The sequence below is a fragment of the Gossypium raimondii genome, chromosome 6 (genome assembly GCF_025698545.1).
Source record: "Gossypium raimondii isolate GPD5lz chromosome 6, ASM2569854v1, whole genome shotgun sequence".
Lineage (NCBI taxonomy): Eukaryota > Viridiplantae > Streptophyta > Magnoliopsida > Malvales > Malvaceae > Gossypium > Gossypium raimondii.
Genome location: NC_068570.1, coordinates 7,994,897 through 8,013,634, shown reverse-complemented (window position 1 = coordinate 8,013,634; position 18,738 = coordinate 7,994,897). Strand labels below are relative to the sequence as shown.

The window sequence follows — 18,738 nt, the reverse complement described above, 5'->3', positions numbered from 1 at the left end:
GCTAATAACAAAAAGAAAAAGATGGTTTTAATCAGTGCCAGAACCTTCCACCACACAAAAAAAATGCGATAAACCTAATCCCTTAACATACAAATATAATAATATATATCTATAAAATAAGACTAGTAATCTGTCTTATTTACTTAGTGGAGAGCCACTTTTTAGTTTTTTAACTTCAACATTGTTTGTTACACTTGTAATCTTCTTGCCTATAAAAAGGGAAGCTAATTTCCAAGACTTCCAAGTTGCGAGTTTAAGCAACCATAGAAAGACAAAGGCATTTATTACAACCTTACTCTCCTTTTCCTGTCTTTCTTTTTCAGTATTGTGGTGCTTCTTTCTTTCTTTAACAGCTAAAATATTCAGAAACATGGTGGGTTTTTAGTTTCCATGCACACTATATATGAACAATGGCTGACAACCCATTTTCCTTCTTTGTTTTGTGAACATGATCATTTGGTTCAATGCTTCTAAAATATTTTGTTGATGCGCTGATCAGGAAGGGAAGATGAGTTGGACGGTGGCGGATGCGGTGGACTACAAGGGTTTCCCGGCTGACAGATCCAAAACTGGTGGTTGGATGCCAGCTGCACTCATTCTAGGTTTGCTCCTTATTTATACCATCTGCCATTGAATTTTGTTTCACCATCATTACTTGAGCTGGTTTGAGATGAACTTAAGACAGCTTTACACATTTTGGCTTACCACTATTTTGCTGGACAAGCATTCAGCATTCCATTTGACATCATATTATCATATAGAATCTCTGTTACTAGTGTTGGATACATAAATACGTCCAACAGATGTTTATAGCTTATATTTAGATATCCATTGAATATTAGTGTTAAAAATGAGTATTTCAAGAAAAAAGTATAAATTATAAATAGAGAGTAAATATTGCTGGTGAATGTGTGAAAGGGGATGGTGATATTCCATCAAAGCAACAGGCGGTTAGTTCATGCAAAGGTGTTGGGGCTTTTAAGCCTATATATATATATATCTGGTACAATAAGTCCAAATTTTTTTAACCGGGGAATTAAACACAAAAATTTACTAGCAAATTCAGCACTAATACATGAAAGCCTTTGACAAGTAAGAGAAAAACTTAACGCTAGTCCTCAAAACATGGGAAAACAAATTAGACACCTGGCTCTATCAGACACTTACCAAAATTTGAGTTACACAGAGGGGACCCGTCAGAGCTGCAATTCATAAATACTTACAATGAGGATAAAGTTCATGTCATTTTCTGTTTGGATTATGGAATAAGGAAGATATTCCATATATCTAGTGCCAATCATGCTTGAAAGTTATGACTGAGGGCAATGTCTTCGACCCCAATTTACTTTTTGTTGGATTTTGTGAATTTAATCTTCACTTTTAGATTTTTGAAATTTTAGACTTCCTCACACTAATTCATTAATTAAGTTATATTATTTTTAAAAACCAACGCGATAATATTATTGTACATGTAATGTTCTATTAACTTGTTATATTCACATGTTACTTACAAGAAAATTAATTGATGAATTTAATGATGGTTACTTATTATAATAAGGTTGAAAATTTGAAAATCCAAAAATATAGCGATTAAAAATAACCCATTTGGTGAACATGGACTAAATCTACAACTTTGCACATAATATAATATTAATAGCAAATCCAATAGGTTTAATTATTACTGTTTGGTCAAGACTAAAATTTCAAAATCGAAAAAATATAGTGACTAAAATTGATCAATTTAAAAATATAAAACTAAATTTAATCAAATTATGGTACATATATTAAATCTATAACTTATGCAAAGTAAAATGAATAATAGCAGAATTTCACCATTTACTTTCCACCATAATTCTTTATGTTATTAAATAACTCCACTTTTATAGCATTATTATATAGGTTTCACTTTCTGCTGACCATTAACATTCCTTTAAGAAAGAAAGAAAAAGGTTCACTTACCTTTTTGATTATTTAATGTAATTGAAGTACTTAATAAATCTCTGCTTCTTAGTCATCAAATTACAATCGTCGACTCCCCCCACTAGAAAAAAAAGCTGATAATAAAATAATTTGTGAAACATGTAATAATGCTGATTTGTTGAAACCATTTCATAGGGATTGAGATCTGTGAGAGGTTGTCAACAATGGGGATTGCAGTTAACCTTGTGACATACTTGGGAGGAACACTGCATTTGCCAAGTTCAACTTCAGCCAACGTAGTCACAGATTTCATGGGCACATCTTTTCTCTTGTGTTTGCTTGGTGGCTTTCTTGCTGATACATTCCTCGGCAGATACAAGACAATTGCCATATTTTCCATCATACAAACACTTGTAAGTGTTAAAGAAAGAAACAAAGAAAAGAAAATTTTCATTTCAATCTTTAATTGATCAGTTTTTGACTGTGATTATGATGTATATGGTGATGTAGGGGACTGGCACATTAGCATTGGCTACAAAGCTGCCACAGCTACGCCCACCACCATGCCATGGATCCCATACATGCAAACAAGCCAATGGATTTCAGATGGGGATTTTATACATCGCTCTGTATCTAATTGCACTAGGCACTGGTGGCCTGAAATCCAGTGTCTCAGGATTTGGAACTGATCAGTTCGATGAAAAAGATGAAAAGGAGAAATCCCAAATGGCTTATTTTTTCAACAGGTTCTTCTTTTTCATCAGTACTGGAACCTTGATGGCGGTCACAGTGCTTGTTTACATACAAGATGAAGTTGGTCGGAGCTGGGCTTACGGGATCTGCTCAGTCTCCATGTTTGTAGCCGTTTTGATATTTTTATCAGGGACCAAAAGATACAGATACAAGAAAAGCTTGGGAAGTCCAATAGTTCAGATTTTCCAAGTTATTGTAGCTGCAATAAATAAGAGGAAGATGAAACTACCTTACAATGTCGAATTATTATACGAAGACACTCCTGAAACTTCAAGAATCCATCATACAGATCGATTTCGGTGGGTTTTCCAATCTACTCAGTCTTCTGTATACATAACTTAATCATTTATTTCATTGCTTTTAACGGTTTTTCCCCTTGTTTCGTTCATATGTGCTAAATCCTAGGTTCTTGGACAAGGCCGCCATTGTTGGGGAAGGTGATCTTGAGAGAAACGTTGGGCCTGCTGCTGCTCCAAATCCTTGGAAACTTAGCCCAGTCACAAGGGTCGAGGAAGTGAAAATGATGGCGGCGCTTCTCCCAATATGGGCCACAACCATCTTATTTTGGACCACTTACGCACAAATGATGACCTTTTCAGTGGAGCAAGCCTCCACCATGGAAAGATCAGTTGGAGGTTTCCAAATTCCTGCAGGTTCCCTCACTGTCTTCTTTGTGGCAGCTATATTGATCACTCTGGCTGTTTATGACCGTCTCGTTATGCCATTATGGAAGAAATGGAAAGGAAAACCAGGTATGTATGTATTAGGAAAATAATAAATGACATACTAAATCATGCTATAATTTATTTCAATATAATTACCATTTCAATTCTTTCTGGTGCTACAGGTTTCAGCAGCCTACAGAGAATTGCCTTAGGCTTAGCACTATCAACTATGGGAATGGCATCTGCCGCAGTAGCCGAGGTGAAAAGACTGGAAGTGGCTCGAGCCACGGGTGCAAGTGCAACGACTGGAACCCTGCCTGTAACAGTGTTCATATTGATCCCACAGTTCTTCCTAGTGGGTGCCGGTGAGGCTTTCATTTACACAGGCCAGCTTGATTTCTTCATCACTCAATCTCCCAAAGGAATGAAAACCATGAGCACTGGTTTGTTCCTCACAACACTGTCTCTGGGTTTCTTCGTCAGCAGTCTGCTGGTATCAGTGGTGAAAAGCGTGATGGGAGGCAGCAATGGTGGACAAGGATGGCTGGCTGATAACATAAACCACGGCAGACTTGACTGCTTCTATGGACTTTTAGCCGTTTTGGGGGTCATAAATTTTGCTCTATATATTGTTTCAGCAGTATGGTTCAAGCCCAGGAAATCCAAACCAGCTACTCTACAAATGGACACCATTGTTAATGGCTCCTCTACTGCTGAGAATAAGTGCTAAACTACTTCAGGGATTGCAATATATGGGTGTTTTTTTTTAAGCTTGTTTTTCGCCTTTGTGTATTAAGATTTGGTTCCATTTCTCTCTCTTTTTCTTCTTTTTAATAGAAAAGCAAATTTTTAAGTACATTTCATCATTGTTGCTCACCTTCTTTACTCTTTTCCGCAAGTAAATCATTTTCCACCATTATTGTCACCCATCACCAACATTTGAACATTGATAAATGAAGATATGCTAAATCAATAACTCAATCTATTTATCCCATTTGCACAGTAAGCTACGTAATTTATTACCGCACCATCGAATTATACTAAATACAAATATAAATATATCCCAAGAAATAGAATAAACAAATCAAATCTTTTCAACGGGCAATTTACACAAAAAAGCTCTTTTTTTTTAATTACTGAAATGGGCCCGGTATTTAATTATTTACCGGAATGGGCCATTGACGTGGACGCGACTTCATGCCACGTAGTGCGTTTCGGGGGACGCAATTTTGTCGTTTTTCCCATGTTAGGTTTTTTTGGCTTTTAGGGTTTAGGGTTCAGGCTTTTTTAGGATTTTTAGGTCCTGGAAGAAATAATTTCGAGTTGACATTTCTGAGCAAATAGTATAAAATCGCTTTTACAAGATGCTTTATGAGAAGAATTTGTTAAATCGCTACCATACGTGGACGCTTTTGCTCTGATGAGTCTGAAAAAATTATTTCGAGTTGACGTTTCTGAGCAAATAGTATAAAAAACGCTTCAAGCAGGATGCTATTTCAGAAGAATTTCTAAAATCGCGCCCTCGTGGACGCGCTTTTGCTACAGTTGGTCCTAGAAGAAATAATTTCGAGTTGACGTTTCTGAGCAAATAGTTTAAAATCGCTTCTACCATGATGCTTTATGAGAAGAATTTATGAAATTGCACCCACGTGGACGCGCTTTTGCTACAGTAGCATGTTTGGGCTGATGCTATAAATGAGGCAAAAAATGTTCTCAGAATGCATAAGTCACAGCAGAAACAATTTAGAGAGGCTAAGAAGGTTAGAGTTTCAAATATGAGTGAACGTATTAGTGCTGTTATTTACTACGATGGTGAGGTTTGCCACACCGAGAATGGTGTTGTTTTTTGTCGGAGAATACGGTGCGACTGGTTTTTAACCAGAATATAGATTTGACAAAACTTCGTAAAAGAATTAGGTGTAAAATTTTCGGAACGACGCCAATGAAAGTTTTGTCTATCACGTATCGATTTTGTTCTTCTGTTGATCCGGTGACATATGACTCGTTTGACATAAAAGGTGCTCGTAGCTTGGAGGCAATGGTGTAGACTCATCTTGCTAGTGGAGCACTTTATATTGAGTTATATGTACAATTTACATCGCCAAATGATGTACTTGCGACCGGTGTTCGAGATGTATACACGACCCCTGGCCGACACTCGGTTAGCGGGTTACAAAATACGGAACAGCCCATGTTTGGTAGCGGTGTCGAATGCACATCCCCTGCAAGACACTCTGTCGGTGGATGGGACATGTACGTCGGTGGCTTGATGTTTGATGCTGGAAATACATTCTGGGGAACGGCATCAAGTTCTAGTGTGGGGCAATCTACATCCAATTGGGGACGTTATCAAATGCCCAGAAGAAGGGATGATGTACTCCCTACAACATCAACTGGTGAGGGGATGTAACACCCCTTACTCGAGACCGTTTTCGGAGTCAAGCACGAAGCATTACTTAGCTTATCTTACTAATTCAGAGCATAAAAATTTACTTTGAAAATTAATTTCACTATTTACAGCAAACCTGTCCAATCACGTAGAAGTTACTAAATTGATTATAACTCGAGCTACAGGACTCAAAATTTAATTCCATAAATTTTCCCTAAAATTAGACTCATATATCTTTGTACCATAAAATTTTTAGAATTTTTGGCTTAGCCAATTAGTACAGTTTATTAGTTAAAGTCTCCCCTGTTTCACCATTCGACTGTTCTGACCTCTTGTTACTAAAAATAAATTTTATCATTATAGGATTTTCATATGGTGTTCCTACTTGTTCCTACAGAAAATAGAATCATTAAGGAATCTAAGAATATAAACTATAACTCATAACCATTTTTTTATAATTTTTAATGATTTTCTAAACTCAGAACAGGGGACTCCAAAAATAGATCTGACCCTGTCTCACTAAAATTCACACATCTCAAAATATAAAATTTATTTTGATAAACCGTTATTTTTCCATGAAAATAGACTCAACAAGATTTAATTCCATATATCATTCACTATCTAATTCATTTTATACCATCCTAGGTGATTTTTCAAAGTCACATCACTGTGCTGCCTGAATTCTGTTTCTCTACAAAATTTTACCCATTTCATGATTTCCATGCATAATTTATCACCTAGACTCTTATAACAACAAACACCTTCATACTTAACCATTTTTAATAATCATTCATCATCAAATACTTACACCTCATTCTTTAGCAAAATCATAATTACAAACATGCAAAATAACTAAATCCCTATACATGCCATAACTCAAACGAGTTTCATCATAAAATACCGAGCAGTTGTGGTTGATAGTGTGGACGATCAACGACTTCTTTAGGATCCTTGAAGTAGCCTTGCAATACTATAAGAGAAAGAGAAATAAAAGAAGTAAGCATAAAGCTTAGTAAGTTTACTAGCAAATAAATAACAACATTAAACACAAATAATTAAACTCAAGTGTCTATATCTCTAGTTTACTCTTTAGATAATCTCATTCTAGTTCTCTTGTTTGTTTTCTTAGTATACTTGTATGCATAACTTACTCTTCTCTTGCTGCATCATTGAATATCAATTGATAATATAATAAATTCTTAACTCCTATAACTTACCTGAGCTTGCCATTTATGTTTTTAACTGAACTTTCCTGACCATGATTCGTTTATTAGCCCGTTGAGTTACATTGGAACAATAAGGATACTCGGGTCTCTTCTGGTAAAAACATGCCAAAGCCATGTCCCAGACATGGTCTTACATGGGATGTTCTCATGTCGGTGCCCATGCCATGTCCCAGACATGGTCTTATAGGGGACCTCTCATGATCTCAAGGATGTCAATGTCATGTCCCAGACATGGTCTTATATGGGATCTCTTTACCCAAATGTAATGACGTTTGTATCCAGTACTTTCCTTATGTATCAACGGGACTTTTTAATATTAATTCTTTATCATTTTATACTTGAATCAACATCAAATAAATTCATGGAATAAATTCATAGCTACTGGAAAATAGCAGCATTAATAATAATTATTGAAATATTTCATTTTGTTTACCGTAAACTTACCTCGGTACCAAATATAGCCCAAATCACCAACTTAGTCTTCAACTTTATTCTTCCCTTTGTCTAACCTCGAGTTTCATTCTTCTTGATCTAAAATAGCAAATTTAACTTATTTAATACTCACATTCATCAAAACAGCCCTCGACTCTAACTTTTTCAAAATTACAATTTTGCCCATAAACTTTTACATAATTACATTTTTGCCCCAAGGCTCGGAAATTAAATTTCATCTCATATTATTATGTTTTATGACATGATGAACATTTTTCTCTTCTATGACAACATCAAATTCTCACTCTAACACTTACTTATGTACATTAGGGATTTTTATCGATTATGTCAACTTACTCGTTTGCGCTTAAAATCGGCTAGCAAAAGCTGTTTAACATAATTTCTAGCTTCATATTCTATCATAAAACATCAAAATAAACACTTTTCACCTATGGGTGTTTTTCCAAATATAAACCCTAGGTTAAATTATTGCTAGAATAAGCTAAATTAAGCTACCAGGACTCTAAAAACGTAAAGAACATTAAAAACAGGGCTTGGGATCACTTACTATGGAGCTTGGTAGCTTGAAAACCCTAACTATGGCTTCCCCCCTTGCTGATTTCATCCAAATGAAGAAGATGAGCACAATTTTCCATCTTTTTCCCTTTTAATTCATTTTAATTACTAGATTACCAAATTGCCCCTAACTTAAAAATTTTCTATTTCACTTATTTCATGTCCATTTTTGTCTAACAACTTAACCAATGGTCTAATTATCATATAAGAACCTCCAATTTAAAGTTTCATAACAATTGGACACCTCTAACATGTAGAACTCAACTTTTGCACTTTTTACAATTTAGTTCTTTTGACTAAATTGAGTGCCCAAACGTCAAAATTTTCGAACGAAATTTTCACAAAATCATTTTGTGAAATCATAGACCATAAAAATATAAGAAAAATAATTTTTTTCATCGGATTTGTGGTTACGAAACCACTATTTCGACAACCTTAAATTTGGGACATGACAGGGGACCTCGTATGCTGCAGATGATTGTGGGTTAGAAGATGACTCCGATGTGGATCCACCTCGAGAGCCCGGGCTGGATGGTGTAGAAGTTGGCTTATTTTCTGAACCAAAGCCTATTCCAACAGAACCTGAAGATGCTGAAAGGAGTTCAGATGAAGAAGAAAATCCACGATTCAGAACATACTCACCTCTAGCCCACATGCATAATGTCAAACTATCTGTAGATGATGCATTAAAGTTTCCAGATCTACCACACCGGTTGCGTGATCGTACAAGTTCGGGGGTAGATTCCGGTGAATTTGAAGTTGGTAATCATTTTACCAACAAGGATAGTTTTATTGGTGATTTGAAACAACATAGCATCAAAAACGGCGTTAACTACCACGTCGTTAAATCCAAATCTGATAATTTTGAGGCAAAGTGTGCGGTCCAAGACGACACATGTTCATGGAAAATCTATGCCTCGTTAAGGAAAAGGACAGGGTTGTGGGAGATTAAAAAGTACAAAGGTCCACATACATGTGCTGCAGGTACAGTATTGACGGTTTTTGAATAATACTTTTATTATGCAATGTTGCATTATTTAATGTACTCGGTTTATAAGTGTTCCATAAGATCATCTCAAGATTGATTCAGCTATGTTAGCTAGCTTGATACTGCCCACAGTTAAAGCAGATCTCAAGACTTCAGTGCCGGTGTTAATTGCCAATATTCGTAGCCAAATGGGGTACATGCCCTCTTACCGCAAGACTTGGGTAGCTAAGCAAAAGGCGTTGGAAAAGATACATAATGGGTGGGACGCCTCATATAATGAAATATGGCAGTGATGTCAGGTGCTAGAGAGATACGTCCTAGGTGCCATCACATACCTTGAAACAGAACATGCGTACTACAACAACCGATTGCTACATGGATGCCAAGTGTTCAAACGCCTGTTTTGGACCTTTAAGCAATGCCGAGATGCATTTCCATACTGCAAGCCGTTGGTACAAATTGACGGTACCTTTATGTTCGGTAGGTATACTCATCGGCTATTGCTTTCGGTGGTACAGGATGACGGTGGGAGAATTCTTCCAATTGCATTTGCAATAACACCGGGGGAGTCGTCTGATGACTGGGATTTCTTTCTCTCTAGGTTAAGTAGGCATGTGTGCCCCCAACCTGATATCTGTGTTATTTCAGATCGGGGCGCCGGTATACTAGCTGCATTTGATCGATAGGGAAGCTTATGGCAGCGCACACACCATAAATATTGTCTAAGACACGTTGCTTCGAACTACTACAGGCAATATCCATCTAAGAGCGAACGACGACAAGTGACCAACATGGGTATTTAGTCTATATCTGTGTTATTTCGTTTGTCAATTTGAATTAGTTTTATTGATAGAAGTGGTATAAATTATTCGCTATGATCTTATATTGGCAAGGTATGAAATAAATAAAGATCGTTTTCATGAGATGTTGGCAATTTTACGTTCAATTAACGGAGAAGGGGCGAACTACCTTTGTAACATACGTTTCGAACAGTAGGCACAAGCATACGACGGCGGCCTACGATATGGCCATATGACGTCAAACCTGGCTGAATGCATAAATTCTGTTCTTAAAGGAACGCGCCATCTACCGATAACATCGGTTGTGCGAGAGACATATTTTCGTTTGGCAGCACTATTTCCAAAGCGAGCAGCAAGTTATGCAGGTCAGATGCAGGGAGGCCATGTATGGTGCAGTAAGGTAGTTCAAGAAATTAACAAAGCCAAGGCGAGGGCAAACACCATGCACACAGTGTGTCACGATCGAGATAATTTATGGTTTCGCGTGACAGAGTTTGACAGACCGCACCAAGGTGTTGTTGGCGGGCAATATCGTGTACACTTGCGAAATAGGACTTGTGACTGTGGGATGTTTGATGCACTTTGTTATTTATGCGCTCACGTTATTGCAGCTTGTCAGAATCTCCGTGTGGATCTGATGAGCTATGTGGACGAAGTGTACAAATTAGAAAACATGTACAGTGTCTGGAGACACGTTTTCCCACCGGTCCTAGATGAACGTAAGTGGTCGCCCGTATCTCTTGCTCCTTTTAAGTTGTTACCGGATAGAGAATTGCGTCGTAAACCAAAGGGTCAACCTTGCTCGACTAGAATACGTAACAATATGGATATCCGAGAAACAGCCAGTCAACAGAAGTTATGCGGATGGTGTAGGAATCCAGGCCATACAAGCCGATCATGCCCTAATCGGAATAGTTGAATGTAATTGTAAATAAATTATATTTTTTCAATTATTTATTGATAATTGTATTAATTGTTAGTAACAATCAAAACATTTTTTCAAATCTAACATTATGTGAATGTAAAAATATTAACTGATAATTGTATTAATGGTTAGTAGAATTCTCAAATAATATCAAAATATTCAAAATATTTGTACAAATTAATTAATCTCATGTTATTACATCAAATAATATCAAAATAACTCAAAAAAATTTCTATTTTATTACATCAAATAAACTTCTATTTTATTACATCAAATAATATCAAAATAACTCAAAAAATTTATTATTTTATTACATAAAATAATATCAAAATATTCAAAATATTTGTACAAATAAATTTAAATACGGCAATCAATGTCTATGCCCGGGGATTCGATGCCACATGGCGTACCGATTCTGCGTTGGATTCCTCCTTTCTCTAGCTTCTAGCGGCAGTTGTTTTTCCGGCGGGGATTCTGTTTCTTCCAGTACGACATCTAGTTGCCGGACTTGGGACGATGATCCACCTTCAAAGAATAGTGTATGTGGAGGTGTTTGCATCATGAACGGGGACAGTGTTTGAAACCCATACGTTGGTGGGGATTGGTAAAAAGGAGAGCTCTCCGACGGCCCCTCTTGCGATCCCTCGTGCGTCGCTGGCCTATACATCGGCGGTCCACTCGGCATAACAGGAAATGAAGCTGGACCGGGCATTTGGCTCCAACCTGCCATAGAACTCGAAAAAGGATACATACTAGGAAACGCACCTAGCATCATCTGAAAAGGCGGTTGCGTGGGTATCATCGGTTGAACTGCTGCGTCGGGTGACTGTGTCGGTGAACTCGTTGGGCTTGGTGATTACATGGCCGCTGATGATGAGTCGGGTGAATGTCTGGGCCTCGTTGAGGGGCTGCCTTCGTCGTCTTGTCCTCTTGGATTTAGAGGCCCGCGCCTTTCCCTTTCGACACGTATTTGTCGCTGCCTCTCTTCTGGCGTCAGTAAATATGACTTGCCATGGATCCTAAACCATGGCATGTATTCTGGAACGCACACTAACTCTGGAACGATGATTGGTTCTCGAGTTGGTATATATTCATACTGATCTTCCCACATTTCCATGTACTCGGACCAGTATCTCGGCCAATCCATATTCAATTGCCGAAGGTCGACTTTGTGTTGATCGTCAAACACCTCAGGATCTACGGGACTCGGTTGTCTATATCCAAACTGTCGTAGCACTCTGTCTGACTGGTGCGGCTCCACGGTTGCGTAGTTGATCAACACGACTTTCACGTGCCAAGCTTGTAGATTTTGTAAGAACTCTTTCGGAATTACTGCTCGAATTACCGGATCCTCGTATGGTGTCCATTGAAACTATATGAACATGATAGAAATATTAGTTATATACATAATACTAAATACTAAATACTAAATAGCAATCAACTAGCGAATGTATGGAAATATCTATTTTATTTAATACTTACTTGTGCTTCCGACCGTTGGTCCAATAGAAGCTGTATATCTTCAAGAGAGGTAGGTACTCGAGCATGACTTGCCGGCTAGTTCCACCTAATTTAATAAATTTTTAGCATACTTTTATTTTTAAAAATCTAAATAGTAATTATAAAATCTAATATAAAATTTACCTCGTTATGAGTGGGAATGTATATGGGTGGTCCACTCGAGGACGTAGAAATGGAAAGCGAAACCGTGCCTATGACTGCAGTAGTGACAGACAACCTCCGATTTTTGCTCTCCTCGGTCGCGTCGCTCCGCACATCTCCCGATATAACGTTGCCAAGACGGCAGACCCCCAACTCAATTCATCAGCTCCTCTAACATCAATGAGTTTCAGTAGCCATCTTAGATGTACGCGTCTCTGTGACGTGTTGGGCATCAGATAACCTCCAATTAATTAAAGAATGTATGCCCGAGCATATCAGATTCTTTCAATTTCGATTGAATCTTCATTCGGATCAGGGAATGTGTCACGTAACCAGCCCATCTCGATCTTACTTCCCTCCATTTTCTCCGGAATAGCGCCCAAAAGCTTGTAGCACACTGCCCCCCAATCGCTAGATTGAGCAGACCCGGTGACTGGGTACCTGTCCACCGGCAATCCCAATTGCAAACTGACATCTTCTAGAGTGATAGTGCACTCTCCACATGGAAGATGGAATGTGTGCGTCTCGAGTCTCCACCTCTCGATCAACGCACTGATTAGTTTCGGGTCCACCTTGCATCCTCGGCCTACCGTCGCCACGTGCCAAAAACCCGCTTCCCGCAGGTAGTTCTCTACCAACGATAATGGAGGACCATGCATATTTCGGATATTGCATTCCAATACCCGATCTACAAACTTTTATAACAAACACTACACCAAAACAGGCTTTTAGCAACGCTTTTTTAGGCCTTTAGCGTCGCTATTTGCGGCGCTTTTAGAAGCGCCGCAAAAAACGCCGCTAATGACGTCGCTAACTTTAGCGGCGTTTTTAGAAAATAACACCGCTAAAGACCAAGACCTTTAGCGGCGCTTTTTCCACAAACGCCGCTAAAGACCATGACCTTTAGCGACGCTTTTCCCACAAACGCCGCTAAAGACCATGACCTTTAGCAGCGCTTTTCCCATAAACGCCGCTAAAAATATAACTTTTAAAAAATTTATTTTAATCAAATTATATTTATTTTTTAATAAATATTATATTATGTTTTTATTTTCTAAATTTGAACTTTAAATATACTTTTAAGGATAAATAAAAATATTATTTAAATTAAATTTTTGTGAAAATTTTAACTTTAAAACTAAATATAAAAATTAATGAATTTAATTTTAGAATTTAAAATAATAAATTAATAACACAATTAAAATACAAAAGTTAAAACTCAAGTTGTCGTAAATATTAAAGTAAAAATAAAAATTTAGAATCAAAACTAAATTAAATAATACATATGAGAAACTTGTATGGCTTCTTCCATCTGTATTGTGCGTTTTGGAACAACTTCCTAATTACATTTCAAAATGTCAATGAGTAGGCATGAGTCAGTTCAACTTTAGACAACCTTAAATAGTTTTATGTATTACGAAATCTACACAAGTGAGGAAATTTGCTCTAGTTTAAAAAAGTAGACCAAAATGCATAATATGAGGATGAACTTGCTTGGAAGTCTTCTCATCTACATGTTTTCATGTTTTCTCTGGGAAAATTAGCAGAAAGGTTGGTTAATTTTTCCAAGGGTAAGTGTTGGAAATGCCTTGATAATGGATAAAAATTAGGTTGCATGAAGCTCATCCATGAGAAAATATTCCTAGCAAACGATGGCAAGAAAAAGGCACCTATTGTTCTTGCTCCCATCCTCCTAATCTCTCCCAGGGTCATAGTTTGTGAACACCAAACTCATTTCCAAGTTTGCTTGAGTGTCGTGGCGAAAATTGCATGCACGCAAACCCAAAAGCTCTGCAGCTCTATCCTCTGCACCTCTCCTGCAAGTCAATCTCTTAGCAATCAATAATACCAAACCACGAGAAAGGATGCAGATTAATTGAGACAGAATCTTGCAAAATCTAATCGTAAGTATATTTCATGTTCTTGTGGGGAAAAAATTATCTCCCTGCAGAGTAGCAACTATAAACCTATAGTTGGAAAAATGTAAAACATGAGGATTGGAGAAAATACTCACCACAGCAATAATGATGAAGAGATCTTCCTAGTGTTTTTCATCTACTAGTTGAACTGCAAGACTATCACTTCCATCATCCTCCTAGAGGTATTAAAAAAGAAGAAAATATAAGAATTAGTTACTCAAAGGTACTACCTTTCTTGATGAAAGATGAACTGTTAAATACATGCAGAAATGAACCGTTCAACACATACAGAAAGAACTTACTTTTCCCATAATCCACTTAACGAATCCACCAAACAAACTCCGACAAGCACTACCTGAACCTTGCCTACAAAATATTTTTAAAAAATCAATAAATCATCAATTGAATTACAACTAAAATTCTTGCATCTCTATAAGTAAAAAAGGCCATACCTAGCTATAGCAGAAAGTTGACTCTCATCTTCACTGACATTCATAAGCTTTGCAAGTGCAAAAACTGCACCAAACCCAAAACCATTAGTCCTATAAACTGTATTAAACAACAAAGTAAAAAAGAAAAAGAAGGTTAAAGGGTCTGCACAAGGCTAGCTGAATTTATTCCACTGCTTAGCATGGTTTATATTAACTTCATTGATCAGATTCAAAGAACAACATATAATCTGTAACTAACTGAATTTATTTCTTAAACACGGAAAGCTACAAACTGATATATGGTCGATATAAAACTCACCGTTAGGAACCAATAACGAGACCTTCCCGAGCGATGTTTGTTGTCACACGAAGCACTGCTTTACAAGAAAAATATTTAAATATCAATACAAATACATAAACTCTTCTTTACAAGACAAATATTCTAAGCTATCAATACGAATCTCATATTTAGTAAGTTTGAAAATTTCATAATTAAAGCAAAAGATATTTAAATATCAATAATATAATAGTTTTAGCTTTAACATATTTGATGTCTTTCTACTGACATTTAAAATATGGCAAAAATCAAATTATTACAAAAGACAAAGGCAAATCATAATAATAATAAACATCATGTCATCATAACCTAGGACTATCAAATCAAAGAAAACATGATATAAAGTCAAACTCTTATCCCACTAATCAGCCAAGATTATATGATATATTTTGACATCAAAATTCAAAAAAAAAAAAAAAGGCAGATATATATAACTTTAACAAAAATAAATTAATACAGTATCATCTAGCTCAAATAGATAAAGAACCTAAATTCAAGTTGAGGGAGTTTTGATTTATCTAGATCCTTAGAGACTGAACACATGCATTGTTTGAGAGAAAAGGTTTCAATACCATCAATGGATCCAAACACGACAGAGGTCATGAGGGAAAACAATAATATTTAGGAATTGTACGCCTAATTTATTGAAAAGGGCAAAAGGAATCTAGTTTATATCTCTTACTTAGGTCCTGCAGTCATTGTAGGGCAATTCTCAGGAGTACAAAACTTAGTGAGGGTACCATAGAGCAGATTCACCTGATTGAAGAAATCCACAGCTGAAAAAGATCCAACAATTATGCTTTAGCAATGAGCTTCAAAGAACAATCGGTAGTAACCTAGAACTAGGGAAGAAAGTACTAAAACATTCTATGAAAAATAAACTAATGAATGGAATACAAGTAAATTAGTTGTTATGAAAATAATGACAGCAAGGCCATGCTAAAGTAGAAAATACATGGATAAATTATATCCACAGTTTTTTTTTTTTTGCAAAAATAAGCATTTATTCAAACTGTTCAATATGTTCATGGTAGCAAGATCTTATCGTAAATTCATACTGAAATTTGATGAAAAAAATGACTTATTAGATAAGGTGATCAAACAATTGCATATGAAACACGCAACAGAAAGGAAAGAACTACATGTACAAATTTGCATATCAAACAATTTGCTCATAATCCCAAACCAGAAATACATGTACAAATGAATCAAACATGCTATTGTACTTACAATTAAGGGGATAAAAGGTAGCCATAAATATGAATACCATCCTGTTGATGAAGAGCAAATTGATCATTAATCATTAGTAAGCTCAAAAATATCCATCACTATGTTCATATGATGACACTATTGAACTCAATTCTTTATGAATATGATGAGATACTTACCATGTGTATAGGCAAGCAAGAACAAGATAGCAATGAACCAGATGATTGGACTGCAAACACAATCATTAACTTAGCATCGTAAAGTTTTAACTAATAAAATTGAAGAACTCTTGGTTAGCTTGAGACTACCAACCTGATCCCTACAACAACTTTAAAATCATCCTCTAATGATCTCTTGATGTATTTCTGGAAATCGAATTTTGTTTCGTTTTCAGGTGCCAAATGTGCCTGAAAGTATTGCAGATTGAAGTTTCAATTAGAAACAAGAAAATAGGAAAAATAAAATAGCATAAAACTCCATAGAAATCCATGGCTTAGCTTACCATGATAAATCCATGCCTCAATGTCAGGTAATCAACCTTTGTGACTGACCCAAAGAATTGTCTAAAGAAACAGACCTATAAATAAAGAATCGAATCAGAATTCATAACCATAAAATGTCACCTAAAGAAAAAGAATCCTATGCTATAAATTCAATGGTTGCTGGACTTCTTTTACAGAAGGGACTCGGATTTTTCATTTTTCTTGAAATACTCAAGTTTTTTCGTAGAAGTCGGGCCCTCCAATTATATGAAAAAAAGTTCAAATGTTTATCTGATTGTACTTACAATCCAAAGAGTTAAGGTCGAACGGCTCCAAAAGCTCAGATGCCTAAACCTGAAAACTAATAATCATAAAGTAAACCAACTGAAGTAGAAGTAAAAAAAAACATAGTTCTAAAACTAAAAATAGAAATGAAAAGGCAAAAGACAAAGAGAAAGACAGAAATGAAAACGCAAACACAAGTAAAGATTCATACCTGAAATTAGTCTTCGACAAAGCAACCAAAAAGAAACAGACAGACCCACAACAATAGATTTCAAACAAAGAGTGAAACAGTGAGTTTTGCAATAGAAAGCTTAGGGATTATCCCTCACGAAAGTAGACAAATAAAAAACCAAAAAGAAACAGACAGGCCGACAACAATAGATTTCAAAAAAATATCGAAAACAGGGGATTTCAATATCACCAAAAAAAAGAAACGACAGACAAAATCTTTGGGTTTCTCCCTCTCACGAAAAAGAATGAGGGGAAATATTGAAATGAAACCGAGAGAGAGAGAGATAATGAGAAGGAAGCGGGATATGAAAAGTCTGAAAAAAATGAGAGTGAAGAAAAGTCTGAAGATTAGGGATTTCAGGGGGGAAAATTGTGGTAAAATGGCGGGATTTTATAAAGTTAAATGATTTTTGCTTCTTTTTCTAAAAAAAACGCCGCTATGGTCATTTTGAACAAAAATTATTTCATTTGTATTTTAATTAATATAAATAAACAAAATATTTTTAGCGGCGTGCTTTCTCAAAAACGCCGCTAAAGACACCAGCATTAGCGGCGCTTTTCCAAAGACGCCGCTAAAAACCCCAGCATTAGCAGCGCTTTTACGAAAACGCCGCTAAAGCCCCCAAAGGTAAGAAAACGACGCCGTTGGGCTTTGGTTAACGCCGCTAATGCTCATTTTTAGCGGCATTTTTTGAAAAACGCCGCTAATGCTCGATCTTTAGTGGCGATTTTCTTAAAACGCCGCTAATGCTCGATTTTTACCAGTATTTTTTATCCAAACGCGGCTAAAAGTGCAGCTAAAAGTCTGTTTTGGTGTAGTGAAATAATAAATTAATAATGATCTAAAAATGCATAAATAAAAAATTCTTAAATAATATTTAGAAATTAAATTTAGCACTTACAATTTTTTTGTTCCAATCGATATGTGATGCTTATCAAGAGGAGTCAATTCTCGACCATTTAAAACAAAATTTTAAAATTATTTAAAAAAATGAAGAGAAATTTAGAAATTTTTACGGTTCAAAAAAATTTAAAACAAAAATTTTTTAAATTATTTAAAAAAAGAGTTAAGAGAAATTTAAGAGGAACTTGAGAGCAAATTGAGATTAAATATGGATTTGAGAGAAATTTGGAAGGAATTTGAGAGCAAATTGAGAGGAAATTTGAGAGAGGATAAGTTTGTGAAAAAAATGGGGTGGAGGTATTTATAGTTTTTTTTTACCGTTGGGGGGGGCAACGGTCAAATTTTTTACCGTTGCGCGCTGACGTGGCCGCAACTTGCTGGTGCGTCCCCTGACATCACGCTGACGTGGACGCGATTTGTCAGAAAATGGCCCATTCCGATAAATAATTAAATACCGGGCCCATTTCGGTAATTTAAAAAAATGGGTTTTTTGTGTAAATTGCCCCTTTTCAACAACATAATTTTAATATTGAATAATTGCAATATTATCATGCAAAATATAACACACCAAATCCTTTAAATAACATAATTTTAAACATAAAAT

The 18,738-nt window shown here is 36.1% G+C and overlaps 1 protein-coding gene and 3 long non-coding RNA genes across 6 annotated transcripts; 1 reads left to right on the top strand and 3 right to left on the bottom strand.

Moving 5' to 3' along the window:
• Positions 1-206: 206 nt before the first annotated feature.
• Positions 207-4,196, top strand: LOC105774246 (protein NRT1/ PTR FAMILY 6.2). Its single transcript, XM_012596665.2, has 6 exons — positions 207-373; positions 500-602; positions 2,116-2,333; positions 2,431-2,972; positions 3,079-3,425; positions 3,521-4,196. The coding sequence occupies exons 1-6, from the start codon at positions 371-373 to the stop codon at positions 4,066-4,068; spliced, it is 1,761 nt and encodes a 586-aa protein (XP_012452119.1). The 5' UTR covers positions 207-370; the 3' UTR covers positions 4,069-4,196.
• Positions 4,197-11,097: 6,901 nt separating this feature from the next.
• Positions 11,098-13,266, bottom strand: LOC128041926 (uncharacterized). The gene is made up of 3 exons (XR_008197042.1): positions 12,319-13,266; positions 12,157-12,241; positions 11,098-12,046 (listed from the first exon to the last, which is right to left on the bottom strand). It is a non-coding gene; the product is annotated as an uncharacterized LOC128041926 (long non-coding RNA).
• Positions 13,267-14,125: 859 nt separating this feature from the next.
• On the bottom strand, positions 14,126-16,583 carry LOC105774356 (uncharacterized). Of its 3 annotated transcripts, none has more exons than XR_008196665.1 (9): positions 16,545-16,583; positions 16,412-16,461; positions 16,254-16,294; positions 15,706-15,799; positions 15,006-15,063; positions 14,708-14,771; positions 14,558-14,621; positions 14,351-14,431; positions 14,126-14,153 (listed from the first exon to the last, which is right to left on the bottom strand). It is a non-coding gene; the product is annotated as an uncharacterized LOC105774356 (long non-coding RNA). The 3 variants fall into 3 exon arrangements; XR_008196664.1 differs by having other exon boundaries at positions 15,006-15,060; XR_008196663.1 differs by having other exon boundaries at positions 15,006-15,799.
• Positions 16,584-16,733: 150 nt separating this feature from the next.
• On the bottom strand, positions 16,734-17,610 carry LOC128041811 (uncharacterized). The gene is made up of 3 exons (XR_008196666.1): positions 17,211-17,610; positions 17,020-17,068; positions 16,734-16,809 (listed from the first exon to the last, which is right to left on the bottom strand). It is a non-coding gene; the product is annotated as an uncharacterized LOC128041811 (long non-coding RNA).
• Positions 17,611-18,738: the final 1,128 nt, after the last annotated feature.